This window comes from Trichomycterus rosablanca, chromosome 9, assembly GCF_030014385.1.
Source record: "Trichomycterus rosablanca isolate fTriRos1 chromosome 9, fTriRos1.hap1, whole genome shotgun sequence".
Taxonomy (NCBI): domain Eukaryota; kingdom Metazoa; phylum Chordata; class Actinopteri; order Siluriformes; family Trichomycteridae; genus Trichomycterus; species Trichomycterus rosablanca.
The window spans coordinates 30,061,708-30,088,945 of NC_085996.1; the positions used below are offsets into that span (position 1 = coordinate 30,061,708).

Sequence of the window (27,238 nt, forward strand, 5' to 3'; positions counted from 1 at the left end):
TTATGACCACCTTCCTAATATTGTGTTGGTCCCCCTTTTGCTGCCACAACAGCTTTGCAGCTGCGATGCACTGTGTATTCTTACACCTTTCTATCAAAACCAGCATTAACTTCTTCAGCAATTTGAGCTACAGTAGCTCGTTTGTTGGGTCGGACCACATGGGCCAGCACGCTCCCCACGTGCATCAATGAGCCTTGGATAGAATGATCACCATGACCCTGTCGCTGGTTTACCACTGTTCCTTTCTTAGACCACTTTTGATAGATACCATCACAATCACAATTTGGTCCATGTCAAACTCACTCAAATCCTTACACTTGCCCATTTTCCCTGCATCTAACACATCAACTTTGAGAATAATATATTCACTTGCTGCCTAATATATCCCACCCACTAACAGGTGCCGTGATGAAGAAATGATCACCAGTCTTCATCTGTCAGTGGTCATAATGTTATGCCTGTCGGTGTAAATCGAATATTAATAACCCATTTTCTTTTCCTTAAAGTATCACAACTTTAAAGACAGTCAAAAATGTTCAAATCCATGCTCATTCTATCTTTTCTCTCATCCCTCTGTTTGCCACAGATAAATCAGACACAGACCTGCTGAAAAAATCTATTGCTGACATGGGTGATGCTGACACATCTCTCCTGTCTGGTTACTCCTCCCATATGGACACATCTTACTTCTCGGGTGACATGGACAGAAAGGAACGAAAGGAGCCAGCAAGCACTGATGACCTCATCTCTGGCCTGGAGTGCCAATCTGCCATGTTCAGCTCAGATTCCGGGATCGAGATGACCCCGAGTGCTGAGCTCGGCTACAACTCCCACAAGCTGCGAGACTCAGAAAAGCTCTTCGATTCTACCTACAACTACATGGACATCAGTAGCAGAGAGGATCCACACAGCCAACAGCACCTTCTGGAGGACTGTAAGATAAGTGACACAGATTCAGCTTATCTTCCTAATCTTAGGGGAGGGCATTACCTGGAGAAGAGCCCCTCACCTGTGGAGGTGGAGACGCTAGGCCCAACTGCTACAGCACTCGATTCGAACACCTTCCCCTATGTGGAGGAGCCTTCAGATGACGAGCTTTCTGACTACCAGCCCTACCGCTCACCAGGGGCTGGGGGTAGTGCCAGTCCAATCAAGATTACCTTGACCGAGACGCCGCCGTTATCCGTCTCTCCCACCGCCACCCAGCGTGCCTCTCCTGTTATGGTTTCTGAGAAAGAGAGCATCCTAAGCCTAGGCCTGCAGGGAGTGCCCACTGTCACACTGTCCGAGCCAGAGGATGAAAGTCCAGGCTCTTCTACACCACCACTTACAGGTAAAGAACTTGATAGTTATTCACAACACAGCACAAAATATTCAGTTCAGATAATGTTTTTGATAATTGCTAAATGGATTGATGTAGAAGCCATGTTCACAAGCCATGTTTACAAAATCAAACAACATACAGATGTGCTTCCTGTTTTTCAGACATGGTATTGGTAGTTATTCCATTACTGACTAAATAATGTGACCTCTCAGCTGAGACTGGAGTTGGTAGCAGAGGTTATTGCTAAGAGATACTTTAGCTGTGTTGTTAGATTAAGAATAATGTGTTATGTGCAAGTCTGAGCTAAGGCAGAGTCTCTGCATGACAGATTTACACATGATCACTCAGTACAAATGGTCATTCAGCACAGCAGATGGTCATACCCAAGTAGCTAATTTACCTGCAGCCAACTGACCTCTTTTCCTATATATATATATATATATCTTTCTCTTTTTATAGAGGAGTCCGACTCCCCATCTGATCCTGTGATCAAGACTACTGAAGTAAAAACAGTGAGTTTCTCTCAAGAACTCTCTCAGACAGCCCCCACGGATCAGAGTCCTGTAGAGGATAAGATCACCTCGTCTCTTCCCCTGTATGCCAAGGTTACCGATGCCAGCAGTGGTGACTCAGGTGACTCAGAGATCGAGCTTGTATCTGAGGAGACAAGCCCACTGGCTCCCACCTCTGCCTACATAAGCTTCAGCAAGAGTACCAGCAGCTCTGCACCAGCCCCTACTCAACCAGCTACTACTGCTCATGTTCCTCCCTCTGCTCCTGTCTCTGCTTCTGCTGCTGCCCCCAATATGGCCATGCAGTACAGCATCCTGCGCGAGGAACGAGAGGCCGAGCTGGACAGTGAGTTGGCCCTGGAGTCCTGTGAAGAAGAAAGCCCCAAGAGGTTCCCCCAGGACTCCAAGACAAAGACGAGCAAAGCCGAGTCTCAACTCCCTGAGCCTCCATCGCCCTTAACTACGACCATTGCCGCTCCTCCTGTGAGCCCTGTACCTCCAGCAGCTACTCAAGTCCCGACCAATGCTCCTAAAGAGAAAACCCCAAGTGAGGCGGTGGAAGAGAAACCTATTCCCAGCACCAAGCCCTCAGCCCCCAGTGGAGTCATGCCTGAGCTAAAGCTGGAGGAACCTCCTGAGGAGAGAAACAGGGAGAGGAGACGCTCAAGCTCTGCAAGACATGCAACACCACCTGCTACCTTCCAGGGCATCGGCAAAGAGAAGGGTAAGTCCCTCTGCAAGCATTAATAACACAAGAAATTAATATAACTAGTCTATGCCAAAGATGATAGTCACACAGTCCAATCTCTGATTTTGATAGTGTTGCTAGTAAGGTTTGGGATTACATGTCCCATGAAGAGGAAGGGCAAATCCAAACCATTGGAACATTTCTCTATTGATGAGAGTTGTTTTCTCTTTAAATGATGTCCCCCTCAACCGGACATGAGTGGTCACTGGATGAAATTATATGCCATAGCAGGGGTACTCATCCTGTGGGCCATTTGCAGCCTGTCACACATGGTAGTGCGTCCCCTGTTGTAGAATTTTGTATTTTTTCTACCCCCTTTTTCTCCTAATTTAGCGTAACCAATCTACTTCTGGGGGCCCTGACGGCTTTCAAGGAGGGTGTATTCTTTTTGATGTGTGCGCAGTCCACCAATCCCTTCTTATTCTCCCATTCCTCGATGGATTTGAGCATGAGGTCGTCTTTGCATACGGAGAGCCACGCCCATCTCTGTGCTCCTCTACTTCTGTACAGGCGTCCTTACACAGAGTTAATAATCCAACCCCTTAGTCCAGTCCTTCCCACCGAGCAGACTGGAGGCCAATTTTGTCTGCTGCAGGCATAAACCAATTGCGCCTGCTAGAGGGCACCCAGCCGACCGGTAGCAGAGCCAAGACTCGAACCCGGGAGCTCAGAATCTCGGTGCTGATGTGCTAGCAGATTATCCCATTGTGCCACCTGGGCGCCCTCGTTTTAGAATTTTAGACCTTTTATTATTATTGCTATTATTGCTGTGGCCCATTAGACCAGCTTTAGTCCACTTTTGCGACTTGTTGTGAACCCAACTTATTAAGGCTCCAAGATTTCTGTACATTAGCCTTTGTAGTCACTCAATCTCACATTGTGTTAGACTTTAGGTGCTATTAGTCTGTTCAGTGGATCATGGTAGGCCATTACCATAGTAAGACAAACTATGTTTTTTGGTCACCATCAGATAAACTGCAGGTTTATTTTCCCATCAAAGCTGGGTTGACAGCTGTTGCAACCAAAAAGGACATTTATTTCTGGCGACAGCAAACGCAAGAATCTCTTACTCAGTTTTGCTGAAATGTAGAATTTTTTCAGTCCTTCAGTTCCCTTCTTTTTTCATCTAAAGTGGAAATAACTGTGTAACACCTTTATAGACTTACCATTTCTTCATTTGTGTGAATGAGGATGTTTTTCGAGGAAATGGCATGCCTGTAACAGTGAATGGCAATTTGTCATTTGCTAATTATACACTATATTGAAAAAAGTATTAGGACATCCTTACTAATTATTACATTCATGTGTTTCACCCACAACAATTGCAAACAGTGTAAATAATAAGTTATATAAAGGCTGAGCATGACTGGGCTCCTGTGCATGAACAAGCTCTATAAAGACATGCAGAAAAGCTTGGTTTAAAGAAACTCCAGTGGTCTGCACAGAGTGTTCAAGGGGTCAGGTGTTCAAATACTTTTGGCCATAAAGTGTATGTATTGCAAAAAAGAACTAGTGCATTTCAGGCAGCTGAAGCTGATTTTTAACTTCCACCAAACCACTGAATGTTTTAATGATATTCTGATTAAATCTGTGTGTGTGTGTGTGTGTGTGTGTGTGTTCTAACCAACTTTGATGAATAAGGGCCATTGTATACAAAAATCTTTAAGTACTCCAAGTTTTTTTTTATTTTACACCATGCTGCCAACTCCTGGCTCGAAGCTCTGTGATACTCTAAAAATACACATTAAATAACTATGCTGAAATGGCTACTCCCTGCTCTCAGATTTGGCTGGAACAACAGGAAGGAACTTTAAAAATTCTCCAAGCTCTTGATGGTAAAACCCATCCTGCTGAAGTGCAGACTTCAACTTTTACTGTGTGTTATAATTAAATAGCAAATAGCGGAAGACACTTTTCATATTTAAAATTAGTGATAAAAATATATGCCATCAACTTTGTTTGGAGAAAGCCTTTCAAATAGTTTAGGAAATGGCCTTTCCTGTAAATTTGGGTGTTTGATTTGGCCAAATTAGACATCCGAGTAAGTAGGGCCTTGGTCAGGGAGGTAAGAAAGAGCCCAAAATCCTGTACAGAGATGGGAGCACCTGTTGGATGGACAACCATTAAGGAAAACCTACTCCAGAGTGCACACAGACTTAGACTGGGGTGACAGTTCACCTCTTAACATGACAATGACCCAAAGTATACAACCAAAACAACACGAGTCACTTTAGGGCAAGCCTCTGAATGTCCTTGAGGGGCCCAGCCAAATCACAGACTTAAACTCTATTGACCATCTCTGGAGGGCATATACATGGCAGTTAACAGCTGCTTGCCATCCAGGCACGCAAAGGTTAAAAAGCTTCACTTTGGCGTTATGGTTCATTTAGATTGATGGGATGGCAATTTAATTCAAAGGAATTTAAAGGAAACTGATTAACAGACAGTCATCTGCAGCACCATGCACTCCTCTGGTCAGTAGTGGCAGGGCAGATGGACATGATTCTGTAATCTGTGCCAACTGCCCATCCCATAATTTAAGTTTAAATGAGGAGAACTGACTCCTCATGCCTCAGTTTGTGTGTGTGGGATGTGATGTGTTCAATTTTAACATGACTCAATGAAAAACTGTTTAACCTTAAAGCTGTTTTTATTGAAATATATCATATGTGTAAGATATGTACTTAACCTTTAAAAAAATCTTTACGCTTGCCCATTTTTCCTGCTTCTAACACATCAACTTTGAGGATAAAATGTTCACTTGCTGCCTAATAAATCCCACCCACTAACAGGTGTTTATTGTCTAAGCAATTGAGGGATAAGGGCCTTGCTTAGGGTCCTGACCGTGACGGCCTTGCAATGGTGAGGCTTGAAACAATGACCTTTTGATTACTAGTCCAGTACTTTAACCACTAGGCTACTGTTTAGCCTACTACCACACAAAAGAAATAAAGTAAAATTTCAAACAATGCTATGTACTGATTTTCAGTTGACTTTATTAGAATACTTCATTATACTGTTCTTTCACACAGTAATCATACTTTGGCAGTATTTTCAAATGCTTTAATGGTCTTGGTAAAAAAAAAAAGTGCAATGATTTTAGCGCTGGTACTTTTTCTCCTTGACACAGACAAATGGATACTTCTTTTCACATGAAATGTCATTCCAGTTAAACTCATATGTGGTTTGGCCTGTAAGGGAGAGACAATCATGTCCTTGTAAGTGCCAAAAAATAAACTTTGAAATTAGGATTAGCTCTGTTCTGGACATGACTTACTTGGCCAGTTCATGTTTACACAACTCTCCCCTGGTGTAAAGCTGGGTTCAAGAGGATTCCACTTGGTATAGATCAATCTGGTGCCATCAGACCACAACCATTTGTCTCTCTGAATGATAAAATACACACTTATTTGATTACAGAAGTCTAAATAAGCTTTGGTTATAACAATGTTAGTGGCTGTAGCTCTTGAGTGAATTGACTTAAAGCATGAATCTTATGGTTTTCAGAAAACACTCTCTCTATTTTAATTAAAAGAAATAGATGAAGGTTAATCTTGAACCACACAATACTATTTAATACTGTGGTACAAATCAGGGATGGTAATGATTAAGCGGTTAGCCAATAACTGACAGATCATTGTTCAGGTAATGCTGTTGGTAAAAAAATAATTATTGAAATTCATTTCCAGTAACTGAAAATTTAAATTGAGATTGCAGCTAGAGAGCTCTCTGTATGGCCTTTGTTTTTTTATTTAAAAAATGTGCTGCTGTCAGTTTCCAGTTCCACAAAATACTTGTGAAACCACAAGGTACTTGTGAAAGGACCAACAACAAGATGGATTGGTCACCGCAGGGCAGACATAAACACACCCACCTACACTTAGGGCAATGTTTAGTAGCTCCAGTTGGCCTGACTGTATGTGTTTGGAGGAAACTGGAGCACCCGGAGGAAACCCACACGCCACAAGGAGACCATGCAAGCTCCACACAGAAAGGACTATGACTTCTTGCTGTGAGGCGACAGCAATACCCCCTGTGCCACAGCGCTGTTCCTCAAAGAGAATAGCCCAAAACAAAAAGGAAACTAAATAGAACTAGGGAGAGATAGTGGTAGGTGGAATCATAATCGTGGCCAGCACATTGGTATTCACCAAGAAAAAAGAAATAAACAAAATGAATGAACAATCAGATCACCTAATCTTCAGGTTTAAGTCCCATTTTTTGAGATAGCTTACTTCATGGCAAGAAGAGAGACCAATCCATGCTGTTTCAGGATAGCCTGGATTATGATTTCTTGACAAATTCCTGACAAAGCTATATTCATCATCACTGTGTATTGAGACTAAGTTTGCTCCTTGAGATAAACAGTGAATCTGAAAAGAAAAAAAGGAAAATAAACCTGAAGGAACAAATTTGCACATGACAAATATCTTGGAGTTCATGGTACTGTAAACATTATTGTGAAACTTGAGTTAGGTTTACCTCAGCAGAAATCCAGTCCAGTTCAGTGGATTCATATTTAAAGCAACGTCCATGAAAGCTCGCCCAATCATTTGAACATGCACATGAACATGTAGCAGTAGAGTCTGGCAAGTAGGAGTGGAAAAATATACATATAATAATAGTTTGCATATGTCCTTGTTTGTTTGATCACAAATGTATAAAAATGAGCTAATGTAAGGTAAAACAAGAGGTATTATAAAAAGATTAAGATTTTGGAGTGGCCAAGTCAAAGTCCTGACTTGAATCCTATTGAGATGCTGAGACAAGACCTTAAATAGGCAGTTTGTGCTCTAAAATTCTCCAATGTTGCAGAATTAACACAATTCTTTAAAGATGAATGGGCTAAAGTTCTTCACGGCAATGTAAAAGATCTCAAATGATTGCAAATGTTTGATTGTAGTTGTTACTGCTAAAAATATTGTATTTAGAGTGTCAAGTTAAGTCACCTTTATTTTTATAGCACATTTAAAAGACGTGTGTCAACTAAAGTGCTGTACATTAGAGTGGGGCAATTACTTTTTTCATATGGTTGATATAGGTTTTGAATAACTCTTTATCTTTTATAAATATTTGTTATATATCGTAGTCTCTGTAAGTCACTCAGAGAAATAGGCAGAATTTAATGTAATTTAACCAGTGTGTATTTTTTTTTATCAATAATCTGAAACTGCTTGGCCTTATTCCTGAAACTTACCACAAGTGACTGAAGCAATGCTGAAAACAAGTATGATTAATTCAGCTGCATGAACCATTGTGACTGTTTCTCAAGACCTGAAATGTGATGCATAAAGCTACAAATGTTAATGCACTCATGACAACATTATTTAATTTGAAACATTTAGACTAAATTACTTATTTTAAAAAAATGACATTTGAATTGTGACAAATCCAACATCTTACCTTATGGAGAGTGGAAGATCTAGTTCTAAAACAATTAGCTTGCTTTCCTTTTTAAATATTAAAGTGGAGTGTTTATGTACTTTGGATTTGCTGGACTTTGTTTGATAAATATACATTCTGTGTAGAAGTAATCATTATTTTAATCTGTCCAGCTAATGATACGTCTATGAGCAGTTACACCTACCAGCTGACTGACCAAACAGTGATTCATTTTCTGGAAGAGAAGTGTACTTAACCTAAACTATTAAAAGCTAACATGTCATTGATTCAATAAAAATAGTTTCAGTACTTTCTGCAGGAATATTTGTTTTGTAAATCTGCCATACCCACACTCTATTCTGGTGTGTATTATGAACATATTTTATTATTTAGTGCTATAAATTGTGCTACACACTCTCTCCATATATTTTAGAACATGGGTGTAAATGTGTTTCTTTTTAACAAACCAATGTAATTAAAATATTTAACATCAACCTTACCAACCTTAACAAACTAAACAGTTGTATTGTGGCTATAGTAAGAATTACTCTATTTTAGCAGTTGTCTATAAACATAGTGACACTCAAACCCTAAATAGTCCAATTTAAATTATTGCCTAATCTACCCAAACAACATTTATCCTGATTATATTATAGTTTTTATTTTATGTTATTTTTTTGAATTGTAATGGGGCAGGTTGTGCTCTGCCACTGAAGCCCCAAGTGTAGCCGCACACCTGCTAGAATTGAAAATGAATCCAATGTGCAGGATGCTCGACCAAGCTAGAATTATACTGTAAGTAAAAAGCCACAAACAAGGAATAAGGGAAAATAAGTGGTGACCAAAATAACGAAAACAAAGTAGCAAATAAATGGCACAAAACATTTTGAAGTGAGACCCCACAGTTGCCACAGCAATCACCAAAAACCTTAATTTTGTTTCTTTTGAGCCATTCAGAGGTGGACTTGCTCAGGTGCTTCGGATCATTGTCCTGTTGCATAAACCAACTGGGCTTGAACTTTAGGTCACAAACTTATTGATTGAGGATTTTCTGATAAAGGGCAGAATTCATGGTCCCATCAAATATTGTAAGTCAGCAAAGCAGCCCTGAATATGCTGCAGAAAAGTAATCAGCTGTGTTCACTGAAAAAGAAAATGTTTCTAGGTGCTGTTTGTGGTATTGTATTTGCTCAGTTGAACGTGGTTGTGCACGTGTATTTGTATCTAAAGGTGAACCGAGATGCATGTTGGGTGTGGTGCAGCAGTCCTGCAGCAAGCCTGCTTGCGGATGGCTAAACTTGAGGATGTGAGGGTGTACAGTCCCATTTCAGCCAGCAGAGGGCTCAATAGCGCATCAATTTCGCTGTTTGCAAACCTTAAAAGTACCACTTGTACTGGAAATGTACTTAAAATAATTTAAGTAGAGTAATAAATAATTTTGTATGTTTTTGAATAGCCATAAAAACACTCAATTGGACTTTTAAAATTTGGTGTCCAAGCAGGAAGTTGTGGGACGGTTTAATGCACTGATCACAATCACATTCTGCATTTGAACCTTTTTACATTTACGGAATTTAGCAGATGCTTTTATCCAAAGCGACTTACAGTCTAAACAACTGAGGGTTAAGGGCCTTTTTCAGAGGCCCAACAGTGGCAACCTGGCAGTGGTGGGGTTTTGAACCAGCGACCTTCTGCTTACTAGTCCAGTACCTTAACCACTACGCTACAACTGCCCTTTTTCCTCAGTGGTAAAACAATAAAAAAGAAAAATGAATGAATGAATTAATAATTAGCTAAAGACGCAGTGAAAACCCAGTCTGTGACATTAGGTGAAGTGTCACTGACACTAAGTGGCTTCTTTATGTGTAAACCAGTAAATTAAAGTTTACTGGATTTATTGACTACTTATGATTTATGAGCAAATTTATTTTAAAGAATCATGGTCACAGAGGCAAAGAGGCAAACAGTTTTGTAATTAGCTGTTTATCCAACAGTACAAACTTAAAAAAAAAAATAGTAAAGATACCAAACTGTTTTATTACTACCTCTATATTGTGGTCAGTTTATTTTGCTAGTACAGTTGTTTGGGTTTTGTGGCTTGATAAAGACACTATTATGTTATTGAAGTACCACAAAAAATGTTTTATTATTAAATTGGTACTGGATACTAATGTCACACAAGCATCCGTTTATTTTTAGTGTTGAATGAAAGCTTTTTTACATTTCTGACCACAGAAGGATTTACATTTTTATTTCTGATTTTAACTTGTATTTTATGTCAGTAAGCGTAACTTAAGTAAGCTATTAACAAGTATGTTTTGTGTCAAATGTAGTGGTTTTGTGTTTATAATTAATTTGCCATTGCTCCCAAAATCCCAGTAACAGATGGCAGCATGGTAGAGGGCCAGTAATTCTATTGCAGTCTGCCATCTGCTATCTGAGATTAGTTTGGTTCCACAGCACTCAGAAGCATTTCTGCATAGAACTGAACTTAAAATTTCTCATTGTGTAACAAGTGGCATTTTTTCGATGAAGCAAATCTTGTTACATCATGTGGCTATATGTTTGTTTTCATGATGTTTTCTTATGCAATGCTGTCTGAAGGCTAATACGTCACACACATTCAACAGTGGTTTGGTTGAATTGGTTTTGCCCTACATGGACTGAGAGTCCCTGAATCTTTTCACAATAATATGTGCAGTAGATGGTAAAAGACCTAAATCATTTTGCAATTTTCAGGCCACATCACCACTACCACCACCATCAAATTACCACTGTTGAGCACCGGCGCAAGGACCTTAGTCTTCAACTGCTTCAAGTGCTATTGTAAGCTGCATTGGATGAAAGCGTCTGCTAAATGGCATAAATGTAAATTTGACACAAAGTGTTGAGCCACAGCCAATCTTTGCTTGGAAAGACTGAGCCTTTGGTGGATCCTCCTTTTAAATCCATTGAAGATTTCCTCACCTGTTATTAATTCACCTGCTTGTTGTGGAATGTTTCAAAACAGTGTAACTTTCTATAATTCTTTCACTTTTATTTTGACAGTTTAACTTTTTTGATTAAGTTAAAAGAATGATTAGCTAAAAACACAGAGAAAACTAACTCTGTAACCGTAAGCCCAGTGCCTTTGAGTGGCTTCTTTCTGTGTGAACCAGTAAACTGAAGTTCATCGCAGGGCCATCGCAGGGCAGACACACACACACACCCATTCACCTATAAGGCAATTCAGTGTCTCCAATCAACCTGACTGCATGTTTTTGGACTGTGGGAGGAAACCGGAGCGCCCAGAGAAAACCCACGCAGACACAGGGAGAACATGCAAACTCCGCACAGAAAGGACTTGGACCACCCCACCTGGGGATCAAACCCAGGACCTTCTTGCTGTGAGGCAACAGTGCTACCCACTTAGCCACCATGCCGTCCCTGTTTCAAAACTCAAATTTTCTATAATTTTTTTACATTTATTTTGACAGTCCCAAACTGTAATGTCATGGTAAATTTATTATTAATTAAATGTAGCTGCTGGAACAGTACTGTAATTAAGTTCAGAGGCAGTATAGCATGTTGAATAATCAAACAAAATACCAGTACCACAGATTAATATAGCCTTGATAGATTTGTTTATATGCTTGTCCTCATGTGCCCTACAAAAAAGCTAACGCAGAATGCTGACTCATTCTCCATACCCTGTATAATGTCACCTTGGTCCCATTCACCACACGCTGACAGTTTTAATAATCGTAAATAACCAGTGCCGCAAAATACTGTAGTGTTTAAAAAACCTGGGCTGAGATATTTGCAGGATTTTTTTACCACAGTAGAACAGTACTGTAGCATTGTGGTTCAGATGCATGACCAGAGACAGAACTGTAAACATCAGTGGCTTTTACTGAAGGAAAGGCTCTTTAAGAGGAAATGAATTGCTGTACACGCTAATACCAAAACCACACACACACATAACACAACTCAAAACCTACAGTCCTGTTATTAAACATGAGCATCTCACATATTAACCTCTTTGTGCCCAACTATTTCCATAACTCATATTCCTGGTCCTATCATAGCAGAGTGGTTTGATTGACAGCTTGTTTTAAAATGTAAAGATGCTTTTGGAGTGTGTCTGTGGGACCTTGTGCCCATTTAGTCAAGGAGCATTTGTGTGGTAAGACTTTATCATTAGATAAGAAGGCCTGACTTGCAATTGAAATTCCTGTTCATTCCAAAATTGTTAAAAAGCGTGGTGGAATCTTGATTGGGTATGAAAGGAGGATCCACCAAAGGCTCAGAAAAGAAAAAAAAAAACATAAATAAATTCATAAATGGCCAGAAATAAAAGAAACAACCAGAAACCAAATACTATGTTGCAGCTCAAAGCGGTAAAAGAGACACACAAGAAGAACCGATACACCATGTGATTGACCTACAGGGGTATAATCATTAGTACCCTCAGCAAGTGCAAGGCGAAACAGAAAAAGGCGATCACCACACAGGCGTATAACCTCTACTACCTCCAGTGATCACCAGGAAAAACGGGTAGCCATGGGGCATAATCACTGAAGGAGAGGAGCTGAGTTACCACTAGCACCAGCTACTTGATCCACCGGTGAGTGATCGACCAAGCTCTAAACAAGTAAACAAGATAAAGCTGGTTTGTGCATCTAGCGGCTAGGTATCTATAGGACAATTCAGTGTTTCCAATTAGCCTGGTGGCATGTTTTTGGACTGTGGGAGGAAACCGGAGCACCCAGAGGAAACCCACGTGGAGACGGGGAGAACATGCAAACTCCGCACAGAAAGGCAAGGCAAGGCAAGGCAAGTTTATTTGTATAGCACCTTTCATACACAGTGGCAATTCAAAGTGCTTTACATAAGGAAAAATTAAAAGCATTAAAACATTCCTGAGATCTAGAACCTCAGAAAGACTTCTTGCAAACATTTAGTTACAATTAAGACAACATGAAATTCAAACAAGAGAGATAAAAATTAAGAACATGAAAAATTAAAAGAAAATATTGTAAAATATACCCTACAATTTGGGAAATACGAAATTAAAACGAGAGATAAGCAATTAAAACATGAAAACTAAAAGAAAATATAGTAAAATATACACTACAATTTAGAATGTACACTACTCTATAAAAAGAATTATTAAGAGCATGAAAAACTAAAAGAAATAGGGTAATAGCAAAAATTTCGAGCTCAATCATGGGCACAAGAAAAAAGAAAAGTTTTTAACCTGGATTTAAACATTTCTACATTTGCGGAACATCTAATATCTCCTGGCAGTCTGTTCCAGTTATATGCAGCCCAACAGCTAAATGCTGCTTCACCATGTTTAGTTTGGACTCTGAGCTCAACTAGCTGACCTGAGTCCATGGATCTAAGAGATCTACTAGGTTTATATTCTCTAAACATATCTGAGATGTATTCTGGGCCGAACCCATTCAGTGATTTATAGACCAGTAGCAGCACTTTAAATTCTATTCTGTAACTAACCGGAAGCCAGTGTAGAGATTTTAGAACTGGAGTGATGTGATGTGTGAAAGGACCCGGACCGCCCCACCTGGGGATCGAACCCAGGACCTTCTTGCTGTGAGGCGACAGTGCTACCCACTAAGCCACCGTGGACATTCCTATTCATTCCAAAATTGTTAAAACTCTTTAATGCCAATCAATAATTAGGACAGGTGTTCACATACTTTTGGCCAAATGGGGTATTTATTTTAATAGATGCCTTATTTTAATACATTTCTGCCACTGTTCGTTTTCTGTGACTTATTTACTGTGTTTTTTTCTAATCTGATGTGTCAAAATGTACATACAGCAGCTTAACACTGTCATTTTGGGGAATTTGCTTATTTTGAGGCTTTGAGTGAAGTGCGTCACAGCCACTCCCTTGTCTTATTTAATCGTTACTATTATTTTAATGCACCCTTCATTTTATCTCCACTAGTCGGCAGCATTCCTACTCAGTTCATCCCTGGCCCCCTCCTCTATTTATCCCCTACCCATATGGGTCATACATCCACCAGTGTGCGGTGGGGGAGAGAGGTAGAGAGGGTGGGAGAGAGAGGGAGAAAGCTACAGAGAGAGAGAAAGAGAGAGAGAGCTGTGCAGTGAAGCAGCAGCAGAATCATCATCAGCAGAGTGTTAGCCGTTAGCAGTAGCTGAGCATCAGTTCCTTCTCTCACGCAGCAGAGCATGCAGAGCACCACGGCAGCCGCAGACTCCACCAAAATGGAGGGCTTCTGGAGCAACTGGAAATTCCAGGGTAAATGCCAGTGCATGTGAGACAGATATTAAGATGCTGTGATGCAGGGATGCATAGGGTTAAGGGTTTCTAGAAGGATGGAGAGGATGAGGATGCATGCACAGATTCTGATTGGCTGATTGAACAAAGAGAAAAGAGATGAGATTAGACACACTGTTTAATATACAATGTATGTATGTATGTATGTATGCTTGCATTTTTGTGTTATATCTGCGTCAAGGCCGCCATAGCGAGCCTCCAGGCGATCAAAAGAGGGGGGTCTGAGACAGCCAGACACGCCCTTTTTATCCTGTTTTCTATTTTCGTTCTATCTGTACATCCCTTTGCTTTCAGCACATTTCTCGCTTGCCATCACGCTTGCCGACTTCTTATTAACCACATTTGTATTCCGTGCTGCTCATGCTGCTTTGTGTCTGGCAGGCTGCCATGTTTAACACCAACCGCGACTGTGCGATTGTGGAAGTTCGGGGTGTGGCTACCTATGGCAGCCTCATTTGCACACAGCTCTAGCGCTCGGGCCTCCATTGGCAAATTTGCAGTCCCTTTGTTGCCGTAGACAGCTGGTGGTTTGAGCTCGTAAACCAGTGTGCAGAAGCTTTTGTTTGTAGTTGTTTTTTTTCCTGCCTGGCTGGCTGGAAGAAAAATTGGAAGAGAAAATGAATCGTACAGGTAACTGCTTATGGTTGTATCCCTCAATATAACAAAGAGAAGGAGGTCATTGTTATTAGTAAGGACTAGTTTTGGTTGTGTTTTTTTTTTTTTTTTCCTTGGTTTGCTTGTAATTTTCTGGTAAGGCATGTGTGCTTCAGTTGCTTGCTGCTAGTTCCATGTGCATCGTGTATGAGAACCGAATTTAATTAGTAGCTTTTATTTTTAATACTTTGACTTCTTAACAGTTTTCTACATTAATATTTCTCATTTTCTTTTGAACAGTGAGCAGGAAGTGAGAATTAAGAAAATCTATTGGTTTTTTTTGTGAATTCTTATTAGCAATACTGCTGGAAAGTGGACTGTTTATCATCAGTGCCACACATAAGGAATAAATTATCACTGGTTGTGCTCTTATAGGAAAATCAATAGCTGGGTGAAGGTAGCTTTAATTATTTACTATTATTTTAACAGCATGCCACAAAGTACCTTTGTCCGCCTATACTATGGCTGGTTGACTACAATTTGACAAGTTTGACAGCAAGTCAACGTTCTATAACACTGACAGCACACATTGGCTCTTGCTTTCCTTTTCGTCAATTCTTTATTGTTTTTCCTCCCAATCCAGTCGTGACCAATTGGAGCTTTTCTCGTCACTGCCACCGCCCTTTGAGGAGGGCCGAGGCTGTCACACGGCCTCTTTGGCACGCACAGCCAGATCACTTTTTTCACCTGCCAGGACCAGGGTCTCACAGAGCACACGGACTGTAATCCGTGATCAGCCTCTCCCTGTGCAGGCGCCCCGACCGGTCAGCAGAGGCCACCCTTGTGCCAGCACCCCCCCACAGACACACAGCCAAATTATCGTCTGTGTATCTGCTGATAGCAGAGCTGACATTGTAAGCTTTTGCTTTCATTTTCTTAAAGCAATCAAGTCCAAATCAGGAGCATTACATTTCACCAGACTCATTATAATCTACATGATGTTGAAATATATCAGATCTGTGATGTATTACACTTACATCATATGCCATATCAGACTTACATCGCACACCATCATGGATTATTGTCAAATTTAATGATTTCATAAGGTTACAAAAGCATCTCGTAACCTATTAAAGAGGTTTATAAAGATTACAGCTTTAAACAATGTACCACATCTGACAACCAAATAAGGTACTATGGAACGTATTAATATATGTCTGTGATTTACCTTGCACCTGACGCTGTTTTCATATTACCTTGTTTTGCAGGCTGCTTTATGTATTTTGTTGACTGAAAAAGTCCAAGATACAGTTTTTACCGTCCACACCTATATCCTTATCCATACAATGACTGAATGAATGACTAAATTATTCACTGCAGTAAAACACTGTGGGTTTAGTCATAACAATGTATTTTCATATCATATGTTCATATCAGTATATTTTCATATTTTCCACCTGTTGGCATTGTAGACAGTTGTCAGTTGTGTGCAGTTCTTGTCTGGACTCAGCCTGCTTTCTCACTGAATTTACTCTACAGAGTTAATCGTACAAAAACAAAGCATTTGATCATTTACAGGCCTGTTGGTAAAGATGCTTCCTACCATGTGACAAACTGTCCGTCCATACAATTTTCATGTGTCGAAAATCTAGACGTTTGTGTTGAAATGTATTGAAATGTATTGAAATGTTTCGCCTCATCTTACATACCACCATGAACTGCTGATGTCATTGTCCTCAGTGTATCGATTATGTGCTTCTGGAAGAGAAACCTCAGCAGTGAGGTGGTGCCAGCCCTTAGATCAGCATTTTTGCTGAGGAAAGCTTTCTAGAACAACCTGTGGTTTAGGAAGCCATCTTGGCTGAGAAACAAGATCCTGAAAAGTAAAAACATCTTACATTATACATATGGAAAAAGGACAGGCCACCAATTCATCATGAGACTTCGACCACCCTATTTTTTTATTCCTTTTAAACAACAGTGACTTTTTAATATATTTTGAATGTTTTATTTAGATTTTATTTATATAGCACTTTTATAGCAGCTTTACATAGATACATATCTCCACCCCAAATAAGCAAACATAAGGGAATAGTGACAAGAAAAAAAAACTTCCTAACCTGCATGGAAGAAACCATGAGAGGATTCAGGCCTATAAGGAAAAGCCATATTCTTTCAGTGACAGGTATGGTTGGTTTTATTGTGTTTTAACATAATATCAAAGTAAAATCATATGACTGAAACAGTGCAAAACATTATGAACATAATACAATTTAAAAAGTATAAATTATTTTTGGTAAAGCATGTTATAAATAAAATATAAGAATAAAATGTTTTTAAACACTGCAGAAGCTCTTGTTAGTGTAAGAGTCTAAAATGTCAAGGTGAGAATATTTATTGCAGCAAGGGGAAGACCAGTGCGTGGGCCGGTCTCACCTCGCAAGTGCGAAGTGTGAGGTGAAGCGCCGCACCTGCAAATATGAAAGAGTGCAAGTGCAAGATGTTTGACCAACATAAAAAAAGAACAGAAACAAAGTAACAAATGAAAAGCACAAAAACAAACAGCCCATAACGGAGAAAGTGGATAGAACAGGGATAGTGCAGAACTGAGAACTGGTTTGTCTATATTAACTCAGTTCTCAAAAAGGAGGAATGATAGCGAACCCTCAGAACCCCCAGCCACACCAAAAGGCACAGCCCATCCATAACATAGGTTCACGGGTGGGGGCACGTCACATCGACTCATGGTGGTTCTGTCATGAGTTCTTAAAAAGAGATTTGTGCTGTCATTGCACACCAGCAGAAAACCGGACCCTACCAAGCAGCCCGGTATCACCGTTTCACAGAGGACCAGGTTTGCCAGCAAAAAAAAAAACATGGCAAGTCTGAGAGGAAGAAATCATAATATATAGAAAAACTCCCAAAAATGGCACAGCAGATGGACATGACTGTCATGGGATTCACTGCTAATCTCATTCATCCACCTGAGGCATGTTACTAGGCCAGTGGGTTCAAGTGAAAGGAGTAGAAGAAGACAGCAGTCACCAATTTCCAATCTAGGAAGAAATTAGATCAGATTAGACATCAAACACTGTCTGGCCCTTGCTAAATTCACCCAATTTGGTTAAATGTAGATTTCCACTGGGAATCACTAACCTAGAACTCAAGCAGGAACCTTCTGATTGATCTTTTTATTCTGAAAGACTCCAGCTCTGTATCTGTCTGCATACATTACTATGTAATACCAGTTTAAACATCTTGTTATAGACATATGTTGTGGCACCACTGTGACTACGCTCAGTGTTAGTGAAAACACATGGCAATAGAATCAAGCTCAGTGCTCTGACAGGCCACTGGAGTTTCCCTACACTAAACTCATCAAACCCTGTCTTAATGCAGGGTCTTTCAAACTTTTTTCAAGCAATCCACATTAATTGATGTCATGATTTTTACTGTGACCCAGGCAACATGAACAGCTTCCTTGGAAAATGTTATCCTCGGATCTCATGTAACACATTAGTACTTGGCACTCACTACTTACAAATGAGAGAATCTATGTTGTTTTAAAAAAAAGTGATCATTTTTATTAGACAATTTAGCAGGCACAATTTGCAGTGCCTGCAGCAGACAATAATTGGCCATCGTGTCTGTTGGGGTGGGATGCCCGGAATAAGTGGGTGGGGTCTTTTAACGCTGTGTTAAAATAATAATAATAATAATAATAATAAACCTGCAGGTATAATGTAAATTATGCTTTTGGCTAAGAGTTCACATAGATTGTGCGGATGTCAGTGTGGATTTATAGCAATTTATAACTGAGGTCTGTTTTCAAATGAATAAATCTTGACTATTTTACAGTAAATTAGTTGTGTGTAGGTACTAGGGGCAACTATATATGTGTTATATGAGAGATCTGCGGGTGAGATTTCACAAGTAAGCTGTTTACTGACTGCATTTGGCTGCTGGACTTAGTTAGGCCCAACTCCCAGTTAGGAGGAGCATTATGAAGTCATAGTTTGGTTGAGATACTGACCTAATTAATTATAATGCTTCTAGTCTAGAGACACTTTAAAGAGGGAGGGAATTAGGATTCCGTTTTGAATGAATAATCAAGTGTCTTGCATTAGGTTTGCAAAGCAACAATAGTAAATGCCTTTGCATTTTGCATTTTAATTTGTCTGTGATATTTATTTCTATGAATCCTTAGATTTGATCACTAAGCTCTGCAACCTGGACAATCCTGTTGTCCTTCATGTTGCTTGTGTATGATTTAAGTCATCCAAAGAAGTACCTGGTGCTCTTTTAAAAGCATGTGTGCTTCACCTCTGACAGGGATATTGGGCTGGTCTGCTTCCATTGTAGAAAGCAATGCTTGCACGAGTGAACATAAATCTGCATAGCAAAACTGTTAAAAGCAGCCTACCTATTTTAGCTCAAGCCGGGTCAAGTGCTGCACAAGGTTTGAAGCTCAATAAAAGTGTTATTAAAGGAGAAATTATACTGAACATTTTGCTGATTTGATTAAAGTATTTTGATGTTTAAAAACTTTAGCTAGTCACTAAGCTGTGTAGTTAGTATTTGAAGGATTTACCCAGAAGCCCCCCAAAAGTACAGACAGTGTCTTATATATATTTTAACAACTAAAGAATAGGCAAAATGAGTGGACAAGGTTACTGTTGCAAAGCAGTATAATTATTCATTTACCCAGACTGACCACTTCACCCTGATCAGTGTTGAAAACACTGCAAGGCAGGAACACACGCCAATCATTCAGAGAGTACAACATACTTACCCATTCATACAAACAAGCCAAAACAGGCCAATTAACCTTATGCTGGTTTTAGGGAGGTGAAGGAAAACCCGCAAAGCAAAGGAGAGAGCATGCAAATCAGTGTGCTATTTATAGATGTTGTCTGGGTATAATGTACAGCAACACTGATCCAAATTTTTACCAGATATTATTATTTTTGAATGTAGTTAAAATCAATCAAAAAATATAAAATATTGAATGATAATAAATTAAAAATTAAAATAATTAATATAAAATATAAATGAATATGAAAAAATAAAATATATAAATAAATAATAAATAATTAAACAAAAAACTTTTCATAACAAATTTTATTATTAATAAAACCAAAGTATCTAATAAATGTGTAAAAAAAAAAATTCCACCATACTTTTGAATACCTTTCTGGGAAACACATCACAGATGATGAATTAAGTTTGTCAAACTTTGAAGAACAGAATAATCTTAATCCAACATACACCAACACCAACAATGCACTGATAGACGAGCCTCCAGTAAAGGAAGTGCTGTTTAATACCAATAATCCACCTACAGCTTTTAATTCCTTTAACTGTACAATGAACTCAGGAGCACACATTACTATTTCTTGTGAATAATAATTTATACTTAATTAGCTATGAGTGATCACTTCATTTACATAGCTTGGTTTACTTAGTGGTTTAGACATAGGTATGGGTAAAATAATGTGTTTTTTACTGTGTGGTTCAGGACATATTTTGTACCAGTTGTTCATTGGTTAACTTGGTCTTTACAAGAAAACAATAATGCTCAGCTGTGTATAAGTGGTGGCTGAGCATTTACAGTACTACTAGTAAGCAAAAGGTTGTTGTTTCAAGTCCCATCAAGCCAAGTTGCCATTCATGTACCTCTGAGCAAGACCTTTAAACCTTAATTGCTTGCAATGTAATCGCCTACAGTTGTAGGATGCTTGTATCATCTGCTAAATGCCTTTAATGCATAGTGATGCTATAGTTCCAAGCAGAATGCTAGCATTGATGCTAGCCTAGCATCATCCCTGTTTCTGCTTGTGCTTTCCATTTCTTATTGTATTCTTTCTGATCCTTCCCTTCCCCCTCACTTCATCAGTGCTCTGTCTGGCAGACCTGTCATCTCTGTGTGTGTGAGGGGGAGAGAGAGGCAGGGGGACATGGTTGCTATGGAAACTGCATCAGCGCACACTTCATTGCACCCACCTCTCTTGTTTCTGTGGCAACCAAGGACCACTCATAGCAGACATGTTTTACCTTGCACATTTGTGCCAATTTTTAAAAATTGGTAATCAATAACAACATATCCATGTCTGGTTAACAATGAGTTTGGTTTTTTTTTTTAATGTTTGTATATGTACACTGGTTCACCATCTGCAGGTGGTTTACTTTGTGTGTTATATTTATCAGTATAAATATATAACAGACAAATATTATCAATATTTGTCTGTTATATATATATCAGTTATATTGGTTTGATTTATGAATTGTAATGGAATATTTGTATCTGTTAAGTACTGACTGAAACAAAGCCTTTATAAATATTAGACATTAGTCATCTGTGTTTAGATCTACTGCTGCCTGTTTATTACATTATAGTGCCTCGACCACACCCTGTTGTTGTACACACAAGGGAGCATGTGCAACCCTGAATGATCCCATTGTGGGGAATTTTAAAGCTGCTAGCTTTTAATGCTCCTGATTTCATCTAGCACAAAAACTAATGTAAATATGTAGCACAATAGGGGTATTTCTGATAAGGTCATAAAGGCTTTTGTACAGGGAACAACTGCTCCAAGTGCAAAATTAAAACTTATGACTTATCATGGCTTAACCAAGTGTTAAACAAGAAAATTACATGCTAATAAACTACTGAAATGTATTAATTCTGTGTTTACTAATAAAATGCGTCTAATTAGCTTTAATTAATTAACTTAAATTTCCCAGCCACGTTACACAACATTGCAGAAAGTGATAATTTTGTGGAAAAAAGTTGGGGAATAAATATTTTTCTAGAATATTATATCTATAACAGAAGGAGAGTAAATTGGGGTGGGAGACAACAAATTAATACACTAATGGACATGCTCATACATGGAGCTACTTCAGCTCTGTAAGTTTGGCTGTTTTTTCCACACCCTCACTGCACTGCTGTCGTTCTTTTGTAAATAAATAATTTCTTATTAATCGGCTTCATGGGATTTACCTGAATGCCATGTAATGTAATAAAAAATAATGAGCATAATAAAAGCTCTGAGCACCTGGTTCCTGGTCTGTTGCCATGGCCACTGTGCTGTTCTTCAGCAAGAATTCGGCTCCTGTTCACGGTGCAAGAGGGAGGGTGATGGACAAAATAGATATATAAGAAATAAATGAAGAAGTAGGGTGGAAATAAAAATGTAGGCCTTCTTACTGTGATGCTAGCTCTGACTTGTAAATGTTTTATACTGATTCACTTAGTGTGGTTCTTTAGTCTATTTTTTGATGTAACAGCAGTGTAGATTACTTAATATCAAAACATTTTTGCTTAGTTTTTTTGGCTGCTCCTGTATTTAGGGGTCACCAGAGCGATCCGGTCTGCATACCAGACATGGCACAGTTTTTTTAAGACAGTGCCCTTCCTGACACAACAACCTTCCTATTTTTATCTGGGCTTGGGACAGGAACTGATAGTGCAGTGACAAGTGCATCCGGTGAAGGAAGAAATTAAACTAGGTTATGGGAACTGACAGTTACTAAATTAGGTTAAATTGGGGTAATTAGGTTAGTCAAATTAATGTTTATTTTGATGTTTTAATGTTTAATGTTTTCTACTTTTAACCTTAGTAACTTAAAAATACATATAAAAAATGTTTACAGAGGGCATGGGGGTGCAACTTATAATCTTGGTGCTACACAGCAGGTTTTCTTCAGGGATTCCGCTTTCCCCCAAACTCTCAACACATTCAGAAGATGGATTGCCATCTTTAACTGCCCCTAGGTGTAAACGAATACATTTATGTAACTGTGTGTTGCCCTGAAATGACTTGGTGATATTCCTGACTTGCAACCAGTGTTTTATGGGGGCACCAAACTCAACATGGCTCTGACTGGTATAAAGCAGTTAGTGAAAAAAAATAAATGAATGATGCCTGAATCTGCTGTTTACATTTTTTGAATTAGGATCACTCTGGGGTACAGCAATTAGTATGTAATTTACTGAAATGGTTAATATTAACTATCATTTATTCATTTTCACCAACCAATTTATCCTGATCAGGGTAGCGCTTGGTCCAACCTGGCTAAACCTTGCACCTACACTACTGTGAGCTGTACCTGTAAACACTTTTTGCACTGGACAAGACAGTGAGTAATTTACTTGCTCTCTTTTTTGTCTACCTCTTTGTCTGTAGCAATGGAGTTGTTGTACTGGCGGGACGTGAAGCAGACCGGCCTAGTGTTCAGCAGTGTGCTGCTGCTGCTCTTCTCTCTGACTCAGTTCAGTGTTGTCAGTGTGGTAGCTTACCTCGGCCTGGCTGCACTCTCCGCCACCATCAGCTTTAGAGTCTACAAGTCCGTCCTGCAGGCCGTGCAGAAGACAGACGAGGGACATCCCTTCAAGTAGGACTTGCGCTGTCTGTGTGTGTTTTCTGTGTATTAACACGTAATCATTTGTGGAGACTGATTGCTCCTGTATCCATGTGCAGGTCATATCTGGAGATGGAGATGTCACTGTCGCAGGATCAGATGCAGAGTTATGCTGAGAAGGCCCAGAACTACATCAACAGCATCCTGAAGGAACTGCGCAGGCTCTTCCTAGTGCAGGACCTGGTGGATTCACTGAAGGTACTATAAAGAAAATAAAAGATAATGCACGATTAATTTATGTCACAAAAATTTTGCCTGTTACAGTAATTTATACAGTAATAACAGTAAATTATACACAGTGTTCACAGCACTAGACAGTATTTATTTACTTACTTACACCCAGGAGCAATAGCCAATTCACTTACTGGCATGAAAGCACTCCTAACAAATGGTTAAAGGATGAGAATTTGCTGTGTGACATTCCTTACCCAGCTACACCACACTGACTGTCGCTGTTGGCACTGTTTCTTTGCCCTAATCAAAATTCCAGTATTTTTCTAAATAATTAGACATAAATTAGAAATTCTGCCATGTCATTGTGCCGTAATAGCTAACCAGGTAGCAAAAGGCTGAACTAAATAAACTGAATGAAAGATATGAATACTAGATTTTCAATCTGCATCTTGTTAAAAAAAAAACTGTAGTAAACAGTAGGTCAAATTAGTGCATCAGTGGTACATTAGTAGTACACTACAAAGTATAGGGATGCATCCCAAATTACAGCCAGGTTGCCAGGTTAACAGCTTAAATATAGAACAGTTTTTGGACACAAATTAAACATCTGTATAAATGTATACATATCCATGTTTGAAATCACCTAGTACATACTGTATACTGCATACTGGTCCCTGTAGTAGTATGCAGTATATTATTAAGTATGCGACAAAACCATACTATATGGCACATAAATGTATAAAGGTTCCACCCACTGGTGCTGGCCTTTTTGACCATTAAGCTGAGCGTACCATTTTACAACCTTTTCCATTTTCCTGCAGATAGCGCTAACCACAGAGCCATTATGATCTGGTTCTGTTCCTGTATTTAACATCCTGTAGGCTGCACCTAACAAATGGCATGTCAAAACTTTCCCATTGCAGTTCTCCATGAAGATGGCTCTAGTTGCATACTGGAAATTTTGGCTTGTTGCATAAACTAGCTAACATATTTTTTCATTGCTCAGTTTGCAGTGCTAATGTGGCTGTTGACCTACGTGGGAGCTCTCTTCAATGGCCTCACTCTTCTCATTATGGGTCAGACCTTAATTGAATTAACTTTTCAAGTAAAACTTACATTTATCTTTTTAAAATAGTTTACAGATTTGTTTTGACTGGACTCTTTCTCTTCTCTATTGCAGCTGTTGTGTCCATGTTCTCCATGCCAGTGGTGTATGAGAAATACCAGGTAAACATCACCCATACTTGTATATTAGTCTTATTGACAATTCTGTTCTAGTGAGCTTTCGCTACAATCTTTTATCTCTGTGTGTCTCTCTTATTTAATTTCTTGTATCCAGGCACAGATTGACCAGTATTTGGGGCTAGTAAGGACTCAAGTAAACCAGGTGGTTGGAAAGTAAGTTTTTTGTCATGTTTTTATATGCAGAAGGTGAACTGGCAACTCTAAATTGCTTATAGGTGTAAGCAACTAAATAAATGAGAAAATCTGTGGTGTCCTGCAATGGAATGGTGTTTTTATGTGGCATCAGACCCATCCTAACCATGACCAGGATAAAGCAGTTAGAGAAAATGTATGAATAAATGACATATTGCATCACAGTTATATCAGGTACAACAGGAAAAAATATCACATTTGATTAATGTTACATGATTAATATTTACAGATTTGAATGTGATATAAAGATGTAAATATTAAGGTTATAGCATAGAATTTCCTTCTTCTTCCAAACACATGAAAAGCAAAAGGAACAAATTGGGATCACATATTACCCAACTTGTGACTTGTCAGTAAAAACTCACACCATAACACATGCTTTTCTACTTTTCTGTTACCACTGGTCTGCAATACAAATAAATGAAAAAGTGTTGATTTTACCTGTTTCGAGTTTGCCCCGTGTCCATTGCCTATTAAAGTTCCTTTGTTTTTGTTCTGCAAAGTATCGTAGCATTTTTTTTGTTATACCGATTAAGTGGCTATGATCTTGTTGGTAGTTTACTGTTAAGGACTCGTGCCTAGTCTGTGTTATAGTTGTTTGCCGATCGCTCGACCATTTGCTTGTTTCAGACTACGTTTATTGGATTGTGTTTTGAAAACCTTTGTAAATAAAGTGACCTGCACTTGCATTCAGACCCACCTCTTGCCCTTTAAACGTGCTAATTTGCATATTTATAGTGGCTAAAATTGTGTTTGATTCTACAGGATCCAGGAGAAGATACCAGGGTCAAAACGAAAGCCTGAGTAAAGCCACCAAGAGCCAGTGAGGAATGCAAGGAGACCCTGACCACGCTATCCTTTATTACAGGGAGAGCTTCTCATTGGTCCAAGGGTTTCTCAACATACATATTTACACACATGTACAGATACACACAAATGTACAAGTTACTGGAGCATAGTTCTACTTTGTGCACACTGTGGTGTCTAAAGCAGCAACCAAGCCGTTCAGAGAAGTAAGTTCCAACCTCGCACAGTAACCATCAAGAAAAAAAGACAAAATGTGCCGTCACTCAAGCACTAAACTCTAGTTAGGTTAACATAAAATACTAATTCAAATAAAAAAACAACAACAATGGAATATAGGAATGAGTTGTAACAAAAAACAAAACCAAAAGAAAAGATGTGTGTTTTTGTGTTGCTTATTAAGTGCATGAAGTCAAGAGTCTGTAAGTGCTGATGCATTTCTTTTCCTCTGGTTTCTTTTGCTCTGGGCTTCTCTGTAGTGTGTAAATAATCTCTTCAACTTTAGTGTTCTCGTGTAAATATCTTCAAGTCCAAAAGCAGCTTTTGTCTCTGCGTTGGGTGGGTCCTCTCATATCTCAGTATATCTGAAACATATACACTTAAATATAGCTATCAGCTAGCTGCGTGGACATGCCAAGGTTTACCTTCTTTGTGTAAGAAAACAGCCGCTATTTAGAAGTGTTCTGATTAGCTATGTTAACTCGCAGTGTTTTTATATATACAATTTGTTACAGGAACTACAGAGACTTGGTTTTAGGTACCGTCGTCTAGCTTCTTTGGAATAAAATGCAAATAAACTAGAGTGACAGAAGAGGAGTAAAAAGCGAGTAAAGAGAGTAAAATGCCAGCTTGGTGATTGTGTCCATCTTTGTATCATGTTGAGTGTAGTTCTTCTTAGCCATGGACTCTTAACTATTTGCACTTAAAATGTACTCAATGCTGAATGCGAGAAATAAATGTTCTTAAATGTATGTTGTCCTTGAGTTTTATTTAAAAGGTTCTTAAGCGCAGTCATCTGTGGCAAGGAGTCAAAAGAACATAACTGATTTCATTATGAGTGTCTGTGCACGTATGTATGAGGAAAAGAACAGTAAACATTTAGCTAGATCTTACCTTATCAAACTAGCAGGAAAGATTTAGCAAGTGGGTGGTAATTGGCTTCAATAATGGGGGGAAAAACTGTCATTTTTTTCAATTAAAATTGTGAAAATTAACTGAAGCACACAGATATTTGTGTACTGTTTGTATACATTTTGTATGCAAATTCTTCAAATGTCTAGTTTCAGCTGTCTCCCCACCCCCAAAAACATATCATTATGTGAATTTGCTATTTTGATTTGTCTAGTCTCCTGCAAATAAATACATGTGTATTCTCATATTTAGGTTAAAATGCTTTGAGAAGAAAATTGGTAACAACATATTCAATAAAAATTAAAACAGTAGTAAGTTTGACTGAAATTTACCTTCACAACACATTTAATTCCTCCTGAAATGCTGTCATACAAGTGGTTTGTGGTGGGATGTTC

General features: G+C 38.9%; 1 protein-coding gene across 3 annotated transcripts in view; it reads left to right on the forward strand.

Annotated features, from left to right (window-relative positions):
* rtn1b (reticulon 1b) overlaps positions 1-26,683 on the forward strand; it is a 46,867-nt gene extending 20,184 nt beyond the window's left edge. Inside the window, exons 2-9 of one of the 3 annotated variants that reach the window (XM_063002205.1) lie at positions 587-1,333; positions 1,784-2,560; positions 23,063-23,270; positions 23,357-23,495; positions 24,478-24,547; positions 24,652-24,698; positions 24,811-24,869; positions 25,674-26,683. In XM_063002205.1, the coding sequence (XP_062858275.1) occupies positions 587-1,333; positions 1,784-2,560; positions 23,063-23,270; positions 23,357-23,495; positions 24,478-24,547; positions 24,652-24,698; positions 24,811-24,869; positions 25,674-25,716 (2,090 nt within the window). In that variant the 3' untranslated portion in view covers positions 25,717-26,683. Of the gene's footprint in view, positions 1-586; positions 1,334-1,783; positions 2,561-14,073; positions 14,241-14,862; positions 14,910-23,062; positions 23,271-23,356; positions 23,496-24,477; positions 24,548-24,651; positions 24,699-24,810; positions 24,870-25,673 lie in introns of those variants that run through there. The other 2 variants (XM_063002206.1, XM_063002207.1) reach the window with 2 other exon arrangements.
* The last annotated feature ends 555 nt before the right edge of the window (positions 26,684-27,238 follow it).